This window comes from Molossus molossus, unplaced genomic scaffold (assembly GCF_014108415.1).
Source record: "Molossus molossus isolate mMolMol1 unplaced genomic scaffold, mMolMol1.p scaffold_m16_p_2, whole genome shotgun sequence".
In the NCBI taxonomy this organism is placed as follows: Eukaryota; Metazoa; Chordata; class Mammalia; order Chiroptera; family Molossidae; genus Molossus; species Molossus molossus.
Genome location: NW_023425355.1, coordinates 89,338,486 through 89,356,731, shown reverse-complemented (window position 1 = coordinate 89,356,731; position 18,246 = coordinate 89,338,486). Strand labels below are relative to the sequence as shown.

Sequence of the window (18,246 nt, the reverse complement as noted above, 5' to 3'; positions counted from 1 at the left end):
TGTTACTTTCATAGGACTATTTCTGAGCCAGTTGGGGAAATAAAACAACAGAAATCAGTCAAGTCCCAGCATATGTTAAAAGAAAAAAAATAATTTTATGTTTCTTTGCTGCACACTAAAGCATTGATAGCCTAAGATTTGGCTGTGTAGATATTATATATAACTTTAAATTTAGTTTTTCTTTTTCATTCTGCATATCAGCCCCCTTAGTTTCTAGTGGCAAAGTGGACACATGGCTAAAGCGAGTTAATTGAATAAGATGAGCTACTCCCTGTATTGAGGGAGACACAAGCTGGATGCAATTTGGATACTTCCCTCTTGGAGCTTTGGATTCTCTAGAAGTGCTAAGTCTGTCCCTCTTATCTCAAGACAAAGTGAAGAGTGTAAATAGGATAGGAGAAAGTGAGGAGAGGACTCTTCCAACCCAAGTAGCAGCAAAAACTTTCACAAGAAGGAGGAAGGAACTGGTTTCTAAATAGCAAGGAGGATTTGAGCATACAAAATATAGAAGGGAAGGGCATTTTAGTCAGTGCAGAAAACAGGAACAAAGGTATAGTGAAAGAGCATTTATAGAATGATGGCTTCATTATGGTTTCTTGTGCACTTGTCCATCTCCATACTAGGCAGTAAGTTTTATGAGGGCGGGCACAGTGCTAGACAGTGAGAAGACAACTTCATAAAGTTTACAGTTTTGTGGGGAATCCAGAAAATGAACAAATAGTCCAAAGATAACTATACATTTACAAACTGTAAAAGGCATGATGACAGAAAATGACAGAATGTCATAGGAAGAGAACCAGAAGTGGACCTATGGGAGCATTATAAGCCAACCACAACACTAGTGGAAGAGTATTTCAGGTTCAGGACATAAGCATGTGCAATGGTTCTGTGCTGGAAAAGAGCTTTGAAGATTCACAGAAGAGAGGAGGCCAATGTGGCTAGAATATACCAGATAAATGGGAGTGTGGCACAAAACAAGGTTTGAGGAATAGGTAGTCATGAGAGCAGTGTGCCTTACAGATCACACAAAAGGATCTTGGTTTTATTCTAAAAGCAAGGGTAAACCACTGAAAGCTTTCGAGCAGGAGATGGGCATGATTACATTTCAACAAATGGTTTCATATGTCAAATAATATGAACTTCAACCTAAACCTTATATTTTATGTAAATATGAGCTCAAAATGGGTCACAGATGCAAATGTAAACCCAGAACTATAACAATTTCAGAAAAAAGTTGGAGAAAATCTATGTGACTTTCAGTTTGGAATGAATTCTTACACATGGCTCCAAAAGCATGATCCATCAAAGAAAAAATGATAAAATTATCCTTTTTAAAAGTTAAAAACTTTTATTCTACAAAAGACACTGCTAAGAGAATGACAAAAGAAGCTACAAGTAGAAAAAAAAAAATAACTCTGACAAAGGATTTGTATCCAGATATACAAATTATCAAGACTCAATAATAAGAAAACAAACAACATAATTTTTAAAATAGGCAAAACATTTACATATTCTAATGATGAAAAGATGCTCAACACCTTTAGTCATTAGGGAAACACAAACACAACCATAATTCAATACCCTAGAGAAATGAAACGAAAATTTATGTCCACTAAAAACTTGTACATAGATGTTTACATAGAAGCTTTATTAAAAACTGCCAAGCCCTGGCCAGTTTGGCTCAGCGGTTGAGCATCGGTCTGTGGACCAGAGAGTCCTAGGTTTGGTTCCCGCTAGGGGCAAGTACCACACAAAAAAAAAAAAAAAAAAAAGAAAGAAAGAAAGAAAAAAAGCCAAAACCCAGTAACAACTGTGGTATCCCTCAACAGACCAATAAATAAACTTTAGTACATCCATACAATGAAATGCAGCTGGGCAATAAAAAATTATTGATGCAAACAACTCAGATGAATCTCAAAAGAATAATGCTAAGGGAAAGAGGCCAATTTCTAAAGGTTAAATACTGTATGACTCTAAATGTATGACATTCTCAAAAAGACAAAACTACAGGGATGCAGAATAAATCAGTGGTTGACAGTAGTAGGGATGACTCTAAGGGGAAAGCTCAAGGAAGTATTTTTGAGTGGGTGATGGAACTGTTATCTTAACTATGATCATGGTTACAAAATCTATGCATGTGTTAAAACCACAGAGATGGCCACAGCCAGGTGACTCAGTTGGTAGGAGCATTGTCCTGTACACCAAAATGATTGCAGGTTCAATTCCCGCTCAGGGCACAAACCTAGGTTGCAGGTTCAATCCCTAGTCAGGGCACATATGAGAGGCAACCAATCGATGTTTTACATGTGTTTCTCACTATCTCTCCCTTCTTCTCTCTCTAAAATCAATAAACATATCCTCAGGTAAAAATTTAGAAAGAAAAAACAAAAATGCAGACTAACCAGTCCAGGGTTCCCAGCACTATAAAAACTTTACAAGCCCCCCCCCGAAGCCCTAGCAGTGTGAAGAGATGAGGACGACCCACGGACCTACCAAAGTCCATGCGCTGCTGCATCCCCACATCCAGCCTGTAGTCCCACCACCATGCCCAAGAGAAAGGCTGATGGGAATGCTAAAGGAGGTAAAGCCAAGGTGAAGGATGAACCACAGAGAATATTCGCCAGGTTATCAGCTAAACCTGCTCTTGCAAAGCCAGAGCCCAAGCCTAAAAAAGGCCCCTGCAAAGAAAGGAGAGAAGGTACCCAAAGGGAAAAGGGGGAAAGCTGATACTGGCAAGGATGGGAATAACCCTGCAGAAAATAAAGATGCCATCAGACCAGGCACAGAAACCTGAAGGTGCTGGAAATGCCAAGTGAAGTGTGTGCATTTTTTATAACTGTGTATTTCTGGTGACTGTACAGTTTGAAATACTATTTTTTATCAAATTTTATAAAAATTCAAAATTTTGTTTTACTTTTTTTTAAGCTATGTTGTTAGCATACAGAACACGTCATTGTTTGGGGTGGGGGTGGGGGCATATAGTACTAATAGAATGTCTCCAAAGCTGGACTGACATAGGAGAAAACACCTTTCCCTTCTAGTTTTGAGACACTTCCTCTTGGTTCTTAGGAGGAAGGATCCCTTGATGTTGACCCACATTAGCCACCTTGGCACAAACATCTTGAAGTGTGGAAATACTAAAATTTGTCTTTATGTCCTTTTTTCTCCCTCTCCACTTTAGGCATAGACTTGACTCCTTTAAGCCCAGAAACCTGTTGGAATCTGTATGTTGTTTTCCAGTATGTTGGGCAATCAACTTTCCAGTGTCACCATTAAGATGGCATCCCTAAAAAGAGCAGCAGTTCCTTTTTTAGACTGTGGACGTACAGAACAATAATTCTGCCATTTTCATTTCATTCCCTAAAAGTCAGGGTCGGCTTGTGAAAAGTCGTTAAACATGCTTAATGTGAAATGTCAACCCTCACTCTAAACTCCCCCTGTTCGGAGCATCAGATGAAGACTTTATTGGGTTTTATAGTAGCATTCTGATTTTGGTAGTACATTGAAGAAAGGAGTTTGGAAGTGGATGTATCCTGTTAACAAATGTCTGCCCATGTACTGCCTGAAATACCATGGTTGTTTATGAAAAGTATCTTTAATAAAGTTAGATACATTTTGGCTTGGGAAAAAAAAACAGAGATGTATACCAGGAAAAAAAATCAATTTTGATGTATAATTTAAAAATGAAAATATGTGTCCACAAAAAAGACTTGTAAAAGAATGTCCAATTCAGCTTTATTAGTAGTAACCAAAAAATAACAAGAAATGTCCATTAAAAGAAAATGCCTAAAAAAATTGTGGTATATCCATAGAATGGCATGTTCCCCAGCAACAAAAAGGGGATGAACTACTGATACATACGATGCGATGAATCTCAGAGACATTATGCTGAGTTTAAGAGGGTAGACTCAACAGAGTATATGTTATATGGTTCTACTTTTATGACATTCTAGTAAAGGAAAATTTAATCTATAGTGAAAAACATCAGAACAGAGGTTGCCCCTAGGTGGGGGGATAACAGGAAAGGGGCACACAATACTTTCTAGTATGATAAAAATATTGTTATGTCTTAATAGGAATGTGGATTGCCTGGGTTCATGCATTCATCAAAGCTCACGGAATGATACACTTAAGATCTGTGCATTTTGCCCAGCCAGTGTGGCTCAGTGGTTGAGCATCATCCCATGCACCAAGAGGTCAATTCCCAGTCAGGGCACATACCTGGGTTGTGGGCTCAATCCCCAGTGGGAGGCATGCAGGAGGCAGTCCATAGATGTTTTTCTCACATCAATGTTTCTATCTCTCTCTCCCTCCCTCTCCCTTCCTCTCTCTAAAAAAATCTAATTAATAATAGCTTAACTTTGTATAATATTTTACAAAGCATATAGGTCCCACTTACAAAGCAGATAGATTCATTCCCTTATTTGACTGTTATATACATTCTGTAATAATTAGCCTCACATTTAAACATAAAGAACATGAGACTTAAGGAAGCTACTCCAAGATCATACAACCTGCAAATAACCAAGCTGAGAAATAAAACAAAAATATTATAGTTTAAAATATACAATCTTATATGTTTTTTTTTTTTTTGCTATAACTATACCACAATACTGCTACAGTATTTGCAAAAGTGACAAAGGGCAGTGTGAAAAAGAATTGGCTAAGTTACCTGCAGACGAAGAGCAGAAAGCCTTGACCAAAGGTTCATGTAGCAGGCTATTCCACAGGGAGAGGTGACCTGGTACTGGTTCCTCTCCCACAGCTGCTTATGCTTTCTTAGTTATAGTCCTCTCTGAATTCTGTGTGCACTGATCCTCTGGTTCCTCTACAATCCCCTGTCTTACTAGTTGTCCCCTTCTGATTCTGGTCCAGCCATATGGGCTTCTCAAACGCACTCAATGTGCTCCTACCTCAGGGAATTTGCATCTGCTCTTCCTTCTGCCTGGAATATTTCCTCCCAAAATCCACATGATTTATTCCTCCACTCCTTTCAGGTGTTAACTAAAAAAGTCACCTTCTTTTTGAGGCCTTATCTGACCACCCCATCTATTACCTTAAACATTGGAAATTGCCTATGTTGCCCCATCTTTTAACCTATAAAAATGTCAATTGCATATGACAAAACCTAATAAAATTTAAGCTCCTGCACAATATTTCCTATCCTTCTCATTGCTTAATGTTTTCACTTGGCCCTCACCATCTAACATACTCTATCTAGTCTATTGATTTATTATCTTTATCCTCCACTAGAATATAAACTTCAGGAAGATAAGGATTTTTTTCACTGTTATATCCTCAGATCCTAGAACAGAACCTCCCACAAGTCAGTGCTAAATATTTTCTGTATGAGTAATTCACTGAGACTGGAGTGATGAGCCTGGGAAAGTTAGATACCTAGCAGTAGAGAAAATGTCATGTGATACAACAATGTATAGGGACCCCTGCTCAAGAGGTAGTGGATAGAAGAATGAAGTCAGTACAGTATAGTACAAATGCTCTATACAACAAAACCTTGGTGATCAGGACCATCATATATCTTTGAAAAATGCTCTTCACAGCTCTGTACAAGATAACTCTTCACTGAAACAAATTGAAGGGGGAATTAGGCAAACCCAATCTTTTTGGTGCAGTTGCTGACAGGGACCAATTTCAGCACTATGGCAGAATTTTCAAGACTGCAAGCAAAGGTAAGAGCTACTAGAACCCTTGAAACTACTTGTCATTTGATTTTCCAGTGTTCTCTACCTTTGGGTGACAAGATATCTTTATAAAAAGTGTTTAGGTCTAATTGTAATTGGTATAGTGTCCTCCCCTACTAATTCTTCTCTGCTGCTAAATTTAAGGTGAAGTTGAAAAAGTACTTTAAGCAACTACTTCCCAAAGACTTCTTGAGTTTTCTCCTTGGAATCTCAAGCCATATACAGCTCCTGAAACTGATGTCCTGACAAAAACAAGCCCAGAAGAATCTGGGTCCCAATTCTAGCTCTACTGCTTATCCAATTATGTGAATTTGGACAAGTCATATATCCTCTGCAACTGTATTTTCTCATACTTAAATGAGTTACAGATTTGTGGAGAGTAGCTAGGTTAAAAAACATGAAATCACATCACAAAGGATAAAATACAGATGGATCTGTATTAAATGATGCTATGGCATGAATGTGTGCTTCACTGGTACATACTATTGGTTGAACTAAAGAGTAGCTAGGTGCTGCCTTCTGACTCTACCAGTAGTAAGATAAGAGATAGCTTTGCCTGCCCCTTGCTGACTCTCAAGTATCCCTTCTTTCAATCTTTAGTGATTCAAGCAAGCAAGACCTTCTATTCCAGTAGCATCAGTAGCTCTGATGGAAAATAATCCAGCTGCTGAGGCCCTTTCCTGAAATGAAAGGTTCTTTAGCCTCAAATCTGAAACATGAAAGGACACGACAACTTACATGGAAACAGACCCTTTCTTCTAAACATTTCAATCCTCCTTATTTGTGTTTCTTTTATAAGCACACACACAAAGCTTTCAAGCCTCTTAGCAGGATGCTTCTCACCTCTCAAAGAACATGAAGAATTACCAAGAGAAGTTCCACAAACATTTTGGGAGCTCTAAGTCCCTATGACCTTTGTGCCTGATCATTTTTCTAACCATCACTTGAACTACAAAATAAGAGCCAGATTATCAGTGAGTGCTCAGGGTGCTTGCAAACTACAACCCTGACATGCCACAATGTCTTTTCCTCCTTTTTATTTGAAAATATCCTGAGGACAAGGAAGCAGTCTATAAAAAATGAGGCAGTATTGATTTTCACGGATTCATAATACTGCATAATGTTTGAGAGGTCTCAGGCCATGAAATGGATTACCATTTTGAGGGGGACCGATCGATCAATCAGTCCTTGAGCAGATGTTTGTTTCTGCCTATTCTGGCTCTGTGCTAGACAGAAATGAGCTGACAGACCTTAAGCTAGTGGATGAGCCAGTTCCACCAACAATCCATCATGTGAGAGCTGAGATGGTTGCAGCCAGAACAGTGGCCATGGTGTTGGAGTTGTGGGGAGAGATATGAGGGGTGGGGTGCTTGAATTAAACAGAATTTTCTTCATCAAATCCATCAGTTCTTTTCTAAGTACCATTTCTTTCCATCTTTTTGTCTATATAATAAACAATCTATTGCCTAATTTCTGATAGAACGTTAGTAGCATTTTATGCAAGTATAGAATATATAAAACTGTAGTACATTCATCCACACTGGAATGATAGTTTCTTACAGTATTAGAAAGATACGATTTTAAACCTTAAGAAAACACTTTTCTTATATTCTGTGAAGATGAGTGGCAGACCTCAACAAACATGCCTTCGATCATAAAAAAAAAAACTCTTAAAAAACTATCTTGTTTATTTTATTTTGCTAAGTACTATTAGCATGTATTGCACATCTTAACACATTATTTTGTTATTTATTTATATGTACATTTACACGGTGATGTGGAAGGAAAACGTAACCCATTCTTAATACTATTCACTGAGCAGTGGATAATATTATGGCTCACTACATACAAATACACCTACTAAAATTTTTGTCAAGTATTAAATAAGTAGAGAGGATTACAAGTAATTTCTATATTGCAGAAATACATGGTGAATTAAAAAAATAGGTTTAGAAAGGAGTTGTAGTGATACTTGGCACTTTCCCGTGGGTAAGGAATGCATTTTTATTTTTCCCACTCAAAATAATGAAACACTGGCTGCTGTTCTCTGACAATTTGTTAACAAACAAATGTTAAAGAACAGATTAGATTCCCAAAAAGAGGAACACCTGTATAATAGCAGTTATTGCAATGCATAATTATTCTTCTAATATTTAAAAGTATTTCAGCCCAGATCCGCCGGCGTGGTTCAGTGGTTGAGCACTGACCCATGCACTAAGAGGTCACCAGTTTGATTCCCGGTCAGGACACATGCCCAGGTTGTGGACCCAATCCCCAATGGGGAGCATGCAGGAGGCAGCCAATCGATGTCTCTCATTTATGTTTCTATCTCTCTCTGCCTCTCTCTCTAAAATCAATAAAGAAAAAAATTAAAAATAAATAAAAGTGTTTCAGCCCAGCTGGGGTGGCTGAGTGGATTGAGCATCATCCCACGGACTGAGAGGTTACAGTTCGATTCCCGGTCAGGGCACATGCCCGGGTTGCGGGCTCGATCCCCAGTAGGGGCCATGCAGGAGGCAGCTGATCAATGTTTCCCTCTCACATTGATGCTTCTCTCTCTCTCCATTCTTCTCTTCTTAAAAAAAAATAAATAAAAATATATTTAATAAGTAAATAACTAAATATGTTAAAAAAGTAATCAAGAACTATTTTTAAACATACTATCCTAATTTGAAAGTCATTAAATATCTCTCAGTTGTTTGCTCTATGTATTGCTTTTTATTTTTTTCTTTATTGATTTTAGAGAGAGAAGGGAGAGGGAGAGAGAGATAGAAACACTAATGAGAGAGAACATCGATTGGCCACCTCCTGCATGCTCCACTCTTGGGATCAGGCCCACAACCTGAGCATGTGCCCTGACCGGGAATCGAACTGGCAACCTCTTGGTGCATGGGTAGATACTCAACCAGCATGGGTAGATACATACCAGTCTGGCTATTTATTGCTTTTTAAATAAAAAGCCAATTACTTATGTCACATAAACAAAATGGAGGATAAAAACATATATGATAATATCAATAGATGCAGAAAAAGCATTTGAAAAAATCCAGCACCAATTTACAATAAAATTCTCACCAAAGTGCAAATAGACCATATCTCAATATAATAAACACTGTATATGACAAACTCACAGCTTAACATCATAGCCAATGGGGAAAAATAAAAGTGTTTTTCATAAGATCAGAAACAAGACAGGGATATCTACTTTCACCAATATTATTCAACATGGTGCTGAAAGTCTTAGCTACAGTGATCAGACAGGAAGAAGAAATAAAAGGCTTCCAAGTTGGAAAAGGAAGAAGTAAAACTGTCATTATTTGCAGATGACATAATATTGTATGTAGAAAATCCTAAAGATTCCACCATAAAAACTACTAGAACTGATAAATGAATTCATTAAAGTAGCAGAATACAAAATAAATATTCAGAAATCTGTTGCATTTTTATACACCAATAATGAATTATCAAAAAGAGAAACTAAGAAAACTTTTCCATTTACAATTGCATCAAGAAAAATAAAATACCTAGGAATACATTTGACCAAGAAGGTGAAAAACCCATACTCAAAAATTATAAGACCTTAAAGAAAGACTCAAAGACTGAAGATGGCGGCGGGCAGTACCAGAGCGACAGTGAGTGTGTGAGAGAGTAAGCCAGTGTGTGAGAGAGTGTGAGTAGACATGAAGGTGGACGACCAAACCGAAGCAGTGCAGGGCCTCAGAGCAGAAAGTTCCTGTGCTGTGAAAAGGAGCAGCCAGCCACCTAGGAAAGCAGCCCATCAGGGCACTTCTCCCTGCGTTGCGGGGAGGTCCCACCATTTTGGAATATCCCGTGTCTTCCCTGGGAGAAGGCAGTGGAATCTGCTAGGGCCCAGCAACCTGAACCCACCAGCACACCTGGCACCATCGAACCAGGGTCACTCTGGGTCAACAAAGACCAGTGCACAGTAGTGGAGCTTCCAAGGTGCTGGTCCAGGAAGCAACAAACAGCCCAGAGCCCAGCACCATCCCCCATATTAGCAGCCCAATCAGAGTCTAGATATACCCCCAGCAACAAGAGGCTGGGGAGCAGACATCCATTCCCAGGCAACAGAAGCACAGACTAGCAGCTAAGACCCATTCTCAAAAACTACAGCAAAAGCTGAGCAGTTGAGCCCCATGGGGCAGCAGCACACCCCAACCGCCAGCAGTGGGACCTGGGGCTCCACAAAAGCAGTGAGAAGCCAGAGCCACAAAGAGACTGGTGCAATCCAGCTGCCAGCCCTTGGGAACTGCAGGGTGCAGGGGCACCAGAAAGGCCTGTGTGACCCAGCAGAGATTGTGCAATCCAGGTACCTGCAGGACATGCAGGGTGCTGAAGCACCAGAGAAGCCTATGCCACCCAGCAGAGACTGTGCAATCTAGTTACCCCCAGGACCTGTGGGGTGCTGAAACACCAGAGAGGCATGTACTGCCCAGCAGGGACTGCAAGATCTAGTTACCCACTGGACCTGTGGGGTGCTGAAGCACCAGAAAGGCCTGCACGACCCAGCAGAGACTACACCATCCAGTTACCCGCGGGACCTGCAAGGTGCAGAAGCACCAGAAAGGCCTGTGCGACCCAGCAGGGACTGTGCCATCCAGTTACCCATGGGACCTACAAGGTGCTGAAGCACCAGAAAGGCCTGCGAGACCCAGCAGGGACTGTGCTGGCTGCTGAAGCACCAGAGAGGCCTCTGCGACCCAGCAGCACATAACGTAGGCATAGAGCCTGGTCCCCAAGGGGACTGTGCTATCCAGTTACCCGCAGGAGCTGCAGACTGCAGGGGCACCAGGAAGGCCTGTGAGACCCAGCTATGTACAAGATAGGCATAGAGTATATGAAAATGGAGGCAGAGTGAATAGAAGCTACTCAGATGATCTCCCAGGACCAAATGGGAATTACAACTAAAATAAAGACAAAACTTCTGAAAACAGCAACAGAAAAGCAGCAGGACAGGACCATATAACCAGGGACACTGGTAGGATCTGCAGAAACTCAAGACGGTGGCGGGCAGGGAGCCCATGGACAGCAGCAGTCTTAGGTGTGAGCAGTGCCCTTGGGGAATAAAGACCAAGCTGGCTCCACAGCCCAGAAAGCCAGGTCAGAGCAATAAAATAGCCACAGCCGCTCACCTGGAGGCTACGGCAGAGGGAGGGCAGACAGGGCTGGAACTCTGTGGGGACACCTGGAGATTTGGAGGCCACTCAGAGTTTTTGCTGAGTTGCAGCCGCAAAGAACAATGGCCAGTGTGCTCCTTCCCAGAGCAGCCCCCCCTCCCTCTCGGAGATTCAGCCTTTCCCAGGTGAGGCAAATAAATGTATATTGAGGCTCATAAATAACCAGCATCTACCCCACCCTCTGAAAATCCTCTTATGCAGAACACCAGGGCATTCCAAGGCACTGAGTAACTGAGACTACTAACCACCAGGAAGAAGCTAGAGGATAACTGAACCCATCATGGGCTTGTAAATCTACCCAGGACAGTAAGACTTGACAGTGGTGTTTAACGTGGACCCACCCAGGCTATGCAAACCCAGTAGAAAGAGCCACAAACAGCAGAACACCAACACCCACAGGAAAAATTTGGCAGGCTCCAAAACCCACTGAGATAGGCAAAATGGTGAACCAAAGAAACAAATACCAAATGAAAGAACAAGAGAACTCTATTGAAGATGAGATCAATGAAATGCAGCTATGCAAATTATCAGAGGTAGAGTTCTGAGCCATTATCTTGAGGAAGCTCAACAGAATTAGTAAGGACATCAGCACCATGAGTAAAGATATAGAAATATTGAAAACCAACCAAGTGGAAATGAAGAATGACATAGCAGAAATTAAGAAGACACTGGAAGGACTCACCAGCAGATTAGAGTAAGTTGAGGATAGCATCAGTGAATTAGAAGACAGGGTTGAAAAAAATCAACCAATAAGAAAACCAAAAGAAAAAAAACAATTTAAAAACAGGAAGACAGCTTAAGAGAACTGTGGGACAACTGCAAACGTAATAACATTCGCATCATAGGAGTCTCCGAACAGGAAGAAAATGGGCAAGGTTTAGAGAATATATTTGAAGAAATAGTGACAGAAAACTTTACTACTATGGTGAAGAAAGAAGGCATTCAAGTTCATGAAACACAGACAGCCTCAAGTAAGACTCTTCCAGCAAACAAAAGCCCAGGCCCGGACGGCTTCATGAGGAATTTTACCGAACATTCAAAAAAGAATTCTCTGCAACAAGATGGCACACTTCATGGTGGAGGGGACTAAGTTCTGGAGCCTGCTCCTCAACGTGCTCCAGGTAACCCGACACCTGCCCACCCTGCCCCCGGGATATTACTAGAGAGAGGGCTGTGAATTCTGACCACGCTGAACTTTTCCCAAGTTCCACCCTTGCCCGATTAATTATAGAAAACAAAAAGGGACTCAACGGGAAAGGGGTGAGTGGCCAGAAAAAATAAAAAAGAACAAAAAAACAAAGAAGAACTAATACCCATTCTCCTCAAACTATTTCAAAAAATTCATGAAGAAGGAAGACTTCCAAACTCGTTTTATGAGGTCAGCATAATTCTAATTCCAAAACCAGAATAAGAAACTACAAAGAAAGAAAACCACAGGCCATAATCCCTGATGAATGTAGATGACAAAATCCTGAACAAAATATTAGCAAGTGAAATCCAGCAATACATCAAAAAAATTATTCAACATGACCAAGTGGGATTCATCCCAGAGATGCAAGGCTGGTATAATATTCACAAATCAATAAATGTGATACACCACATAAACAAAATGAAAGATAAAAATACTATAAAAATATCAATAGACACTGAAAAAGCATTCGACAAAATTCAGCATCCATTTCGATAAAAACGCTCAGTAAAAAGACCTATTTGCAGAAAACTACAGGTCATGAAAAAAAGAAATAGGGGAAGATATAAAAAAGTGGAAGCACATACTTTGTTCATGGACTGGAATATTTAACATCATTGAAATGTCCGTATTACCCAAAGCAATCTATATATTCAATGGCATCCCCATCAAAATACCAATGACATACTTCACAGAACTAGAATAAATATTTCAAAAATTCTTATGTAAACAAAAAAGACCTCAAATAGCCACAGCAATCTTGAAAAAGAAGAACAAAGTTGGAGGGATCACATTACAGATTTCAGGTTATACTACAAAGCCACAGTAATAAAAACAGCCTGGTACTGGCAGAAGAACAGGCACATAGACCAGTGGAACAGAACAGCGAACCCAGAAACGAACCCAAGGCAATATGCTCAATTAATATTTGACAAAGGTGGCAAGAGCATACAGTGGAGTCAAGACAGCCTCTTTAATAAATGGTGTTGGGAAAATTGAACAGCCACATGCAAAAAAATGAAACTAGACCATCAACTTACAGCATACACTAGAATAAACTAAAAAGAGATAAAAGACTTAAATGTGACTCATGGATCCATAAAAATCCTAGAAGAAAATGTAGGCAACAAAATTTCACAAATCATACGCAGTAGAATTTTCACTGACACATCACTTAAGACAACAGAAACAAAGGAGAAAATGAACACATGGGACTACATCAAACTCAAAAGCATCTGCACAGCAAAAGATACAATCATAAAAATGGAAAGGCAACCCACTGTATGGGAGAGCATAATTTCCAATGATATATCACATAAGGTGTTAATTTTCAATATATATAGAGTGCTCGTACAACTCAACAAAAGGAAAACAAAGAACCCAATTAAAAAATGGGCCCAAGGCCCTGGCCCTTTTGGCTCAGCGGTTAGAGCGTCAGCCTGCGGTCCTGAGAGACCCGGGTTCGGTTCCCGCTAAGGGCGCGTACCTCAGGTGCAGTTTGTCCCCAGCCCTGGTTGGGTTGTGTGGGTATGTGTTCTTTTCACGTCAATGTTTCTCTCTCTCCCTCTATTCCTCTCTCTCCCTCCCACTCTACCTGAACAAAAAATGGAAAAATGTCCTCCGGTGAGGATTAATAAAAAAAAAAAAAAAAAAAAAAAAATGGGCCCAGGAACTAGACACCTCTACAAACAGGATATAAGACATCTGAAGGAATGCTCAACATCACTAATCATCAGAGAAATGCAAATTAAAACAACGAGGTATCACCTCACACCTGTCAGAATGGCCGCCATCAACAAATCATCAAACAGCAAGTGTTGGTGAGGGTGTAGAGAAAAGGGGACTCCAGTACAGTGTTGTGGGAATGCAGACTGGTGCAGACACTATGGAAAACAATATGGTGTTACCTCAAAAAATTGAACTCCCATTTGATCCAGTGATCCCAATTCTAGGTATATAATCTAAGAACCCTGAAACACCAATCAGAAAGAATATATATACCCCCATGTTCACAGCAGCACTATTTACAATAGCTAAGATCTGGAAACAACCCAAATGTCCATCAGTAGACGAATGGATAAAAGCAGTTCTACATATACACAATGGAGTACTAAGCAGCTGTAAGAAAGATCTCTTATCCTTTGAAACGACATAGAGGGACCTGGAAAGTATTATCCTAAGTGAAACAAGCCAAATAGAGAAAGACAAGTATCATATGATCTCACTTATTTGTGGAATACAATGAACATAATAGTCTGAGGAATGGAAGAGTCCTAGAGATGTGGAAGTGGGATACAGACTGACAATCCCCAGAAGAGAGGTTGCTGGGGGAGAGATAAACCACAAAACTTATATGCATGTATGCATGAACAATGAACATGGACAATAAAGCTGGGGACAGGGCGGGGAGGGGGAGTTAGGGGGGAATCAGTGGGGGAATAAGGAGAGACATCTGTAACAGAAATCAATTAATTAATAAAAAGAAATGTAGCCCTGGCCAGTTTGGCTCAGCGGTTAGAGCGTCGGACTGCGGTCCGGAGAGACCCGGGTTCGGTTCCCGCTAAGGGCACGTACTTCGGTTGCAGTTTGTCCCCGGCCTTGGTTGGTCGTGCGGGTGGCAGCCACTCGATGTGTCCCTTCACGTCGATGTTTCTCTCTCTCTCTCTCCCTCCCACTCTATCTGTACAAAAAATGGAAAAATATCCTCGGGTGAGGATAAAAAAAAAATAAAAAATAAAAAAATAAGAAGAAATGTATAAAAACCACTGTGCTGTACACCCAAAACTAATGTAATATTGAACGTCTACTGTAATTGAAAAATAAAAAATAAAAATAAAAAAAGAAGGAAAGAAATAGAAAAAAGATACAAAAACAAATGGAAGGATGCAATGTACTTATAAATAGGAAGAATTAACATTGTTAAAATGTCCAAACTGCACAAAGTAGTCTATATTTTCAATGCAATTCCTATCAAAATACAAACGGTGTATTTCAGAGAACTAGAATAGTGCAAAAATTTATATAGAACCACAAAAGACCTCAAATAGGCACTGACAACTTGAGACAAAGACAATCTATTCAATAAATTGAGTTGGGAAAATTGGACAGATAACATGCAAAAAAGTAAAATTAGACCACCTTCATACACCATATACGACAATAAACACCAAACAGATTAAAGACTTTAATATAAGACTTGAAACCATAGAATTCCTAGAATAAAAAATAGGAAAATCTATGAGATTTCTCTTAGAAATATTTTTTCCTGATATATCTCTTTGGACAAGGGAACCAAAATATAAATAAATAAATAAATAAATAAATAAAAAATAAGACTACATCAAACTGAAAAGGTTTTGCACAATAAAGGAAACCCTCAACAAAACAAAAAGACAACCCACTGCATGGAGAAGATATTCAGCAATGATAAATCTGATAAATCAGATAAAACTGATAAGCAGTTAATATCCTAAATGTATAAGGAACTCATATAACTTGACACCTAATAAAGAAAACAATCCAATTTAAAAATGGGCAGAGGACCTGAACAGACACTTCTCCAAAGAGGACATAGAGATGGCCAATACACAAATGAAAAGATGCTCAACATCACTAATCATCAGAGAAATACAAATTAAAACCACAATGAGATATCTCACCTCACACCTGTCAGAATGGCAATCATCAATAAATAAAAAAACAAGTACTGGTGAGGATGTAGAGAACAGGGAACCTTTGAGCACTGTTAGTGGGAATGCAGATTGGTGCAGCCACTATGGAAAACATTGTGGAGGCTCACCAAAAAATTAAAAATGGAACTGCTTTATGACCCAGCAATTCCACTTCTGGGTATATATCCGAAGAAACCTAGATCACTAACTCAAAAAGAATATATGCACCCCTTTGTTCCTTGCAGTGTTATTTAAAATATTCAAGCTACGGGAGCAACCCAAGTGCCTATCAATAGATAAGTGTACAAAAAAGCAGTGGTACATATACACAAGAAATATTATGTGGCTATCGAAAATGAAATCTTACCACTGGCACCAACATGGATGGACCTAGAGAGTATTATGTTAAGTAAAATAAGTCAGATAGTGAAAGACAAATATTATTATGACCTCACTTATATGTGGAATCTAAAAAAAACAAAATAAACAAACAAATGAAACAGAAACAGACTCATAGATACGGAAAATAAACTGATGGTTTCCAGAGGGAGGGGGTTGTGGAGCTGCATAAAAAAGTAAAAGGATTAAGATTACAAAATAGTCACTGGGATATCAAGTACAGCATAAGGAATATAGTCAATAATATTTTAATAACTATGTACGGTGCCAAGTGGGCACTTGAAATATCGGGGTGGGGGGTGTCACTCTGTAAAGTATATCATTGTCTAACCACTATGCTGTAAACCTGAAATTAATATAAAATAATACTGAATGTCACAAAAATAAAAGTCAATCATTTGTATTTATATACAGTTGGCAAAATATTAATTATATTACCTGGGGAAAATATTCAGATTGCTCTTCTGGATTAAATGGTTTGTTTTAATTTTGATGAGAAAATATTTGATGATGTTATTTCTCATTTTAGTTTTGTTTAATAAAAGTGTGTTCCAGTTCTCCATTACTTACATCAAAATAGATGAATTATCCTTATCTGAGAGTTCTATTATCTCAATGTCTTCACTGGTTTCTTGTACAGTTAAAAGTTCCTGCAGAAAAAAAAGACATTTTAGATACTTAAAATGTACTTATAGAATAAAAACACCTGACACCTTTGTAGAGCAAATAGTAAATTCAAAAGCAACCTCATATCCAATGTCACAATTAATCTGCATAGCAATGTAGAAAGGCACTGGATTTTACAGATGAGGAACTGAAAGTTACAAAGAAATAATGATTTGGCCTAAGACACACAGCTTTGATCTAGGGTCAAAGTAGATCCATTTCAAAGTTAAACTCTGAGTTCACTGCTATTCCCACTGTACTACACAGCCACACTGTGAAATAAATATTCCTCCTTTTCAAAAAGCACTTTGTTCTTATAAAATCTGTTCTTAAAAATGACCACTGAAGAAAAATAGAACCACACTAAACAAAAATGGCAATAAATAAGTACATATCAATAATCACCTTAAACGTAAATGGATTGAATGCTCCCATAAAAAGACACAGAGTAGCTGATTGGATAAGAAAGCATGACTCATCTATATGTTGTTTACAAGAGACCCACCTCTCAACAAAAGACTCACATAGGTTGAAAGTGAAGGGATGGAAAAAAATTTTCCAAGCAAATGGAAAGCAAAAAAAAGCTGGGGTAGCAATTCTCATATCAGATAAAATACATTTCAAAATGAAGACCATAACTAGAGACAAAGAAGGCCACTACATAATATTGAAAGGTTCTATCCAACAGGAAGATATAACCTTGATAAACATATATGCACCCAATATAGGAGCAACAAAATATATTAAAAATCTTCTGGAGGACTTCCAATGAGAAATCGACAACAATACAATCATAGCAGGGGACTTCAACACCCCATTGACAGCACTGGATAGATCCTCTAGGCAAAAAATTAGCAAGGAAACAGAGACTCTAAATGAAGCACTAGACCAAATGGATTTAATAGATATCTACAGAGAATTACACCCCAAAACTACAGAATACACATTCTTCTCAAGTGCACATGGGACATTCTCAAAGATAGACCACATGATAGGACACAAACTAATCTCTACAAGTTCAAGAAGATTGAAATCATATCAAGGATCTTCTCAGATCACAATGGCATGAAACTAGAAATCAATTGCAATAAGAACATGTAAAGACATTTCAACACATGGAGGCTAAATAGCATGTTATTAAACAATGAATGGGTCACCGAGGAGATCAAAGAAGAAATTAAAAACTTCCTGGAAAACAATGAAAATGAACACACAACAACACAAAATCTATGGGATGCAGCGAAAGCAGTTCTGAGAGGGAAGTTCATAGCACCACAGGCCTACCTCAATAAACAAGAAAAATTTCTAATTGACTGTCTAACCTCACAACTTAAAGAATTAGAAAGCAAACAAAAAGAAAACCCCAGAGCAAGTAGAAGGAAGGAAATAGTAAAGATCAGAGCAGAAATAAATGACATAGA

General features: G+C 39.0%; 1 protein-coding gene and 1 pseudogene across 1 annotated transcript in view; one reads left to right on the top strand and one right to left on the bottom strand.

Moving 5' to 3' along the window:
- PASD1 (PAS domain containing repressor 1) overlaps nucleotides 1–18,246 on the bottom strand; it is a 129,066-nt gene that overhangs the window by 33,515 nt on the left and 77,305 nt on the right. The window contains exon 9 of the mRNA XM_036270095.1: nucleotides 16,730–16,809. Within this exon, the coding sequence (XP_036125988.1) occupies nucleotides 16,730–16,809 (80 nt within the window). The remainder of the gene's footprint in view (nucleotides 1–16,729; nucleotides 16,810–18,246) is intronic.
- LOC118636281 lies at nucleotides 2,545–2,891 on the top strand (annotated as a pseudogene).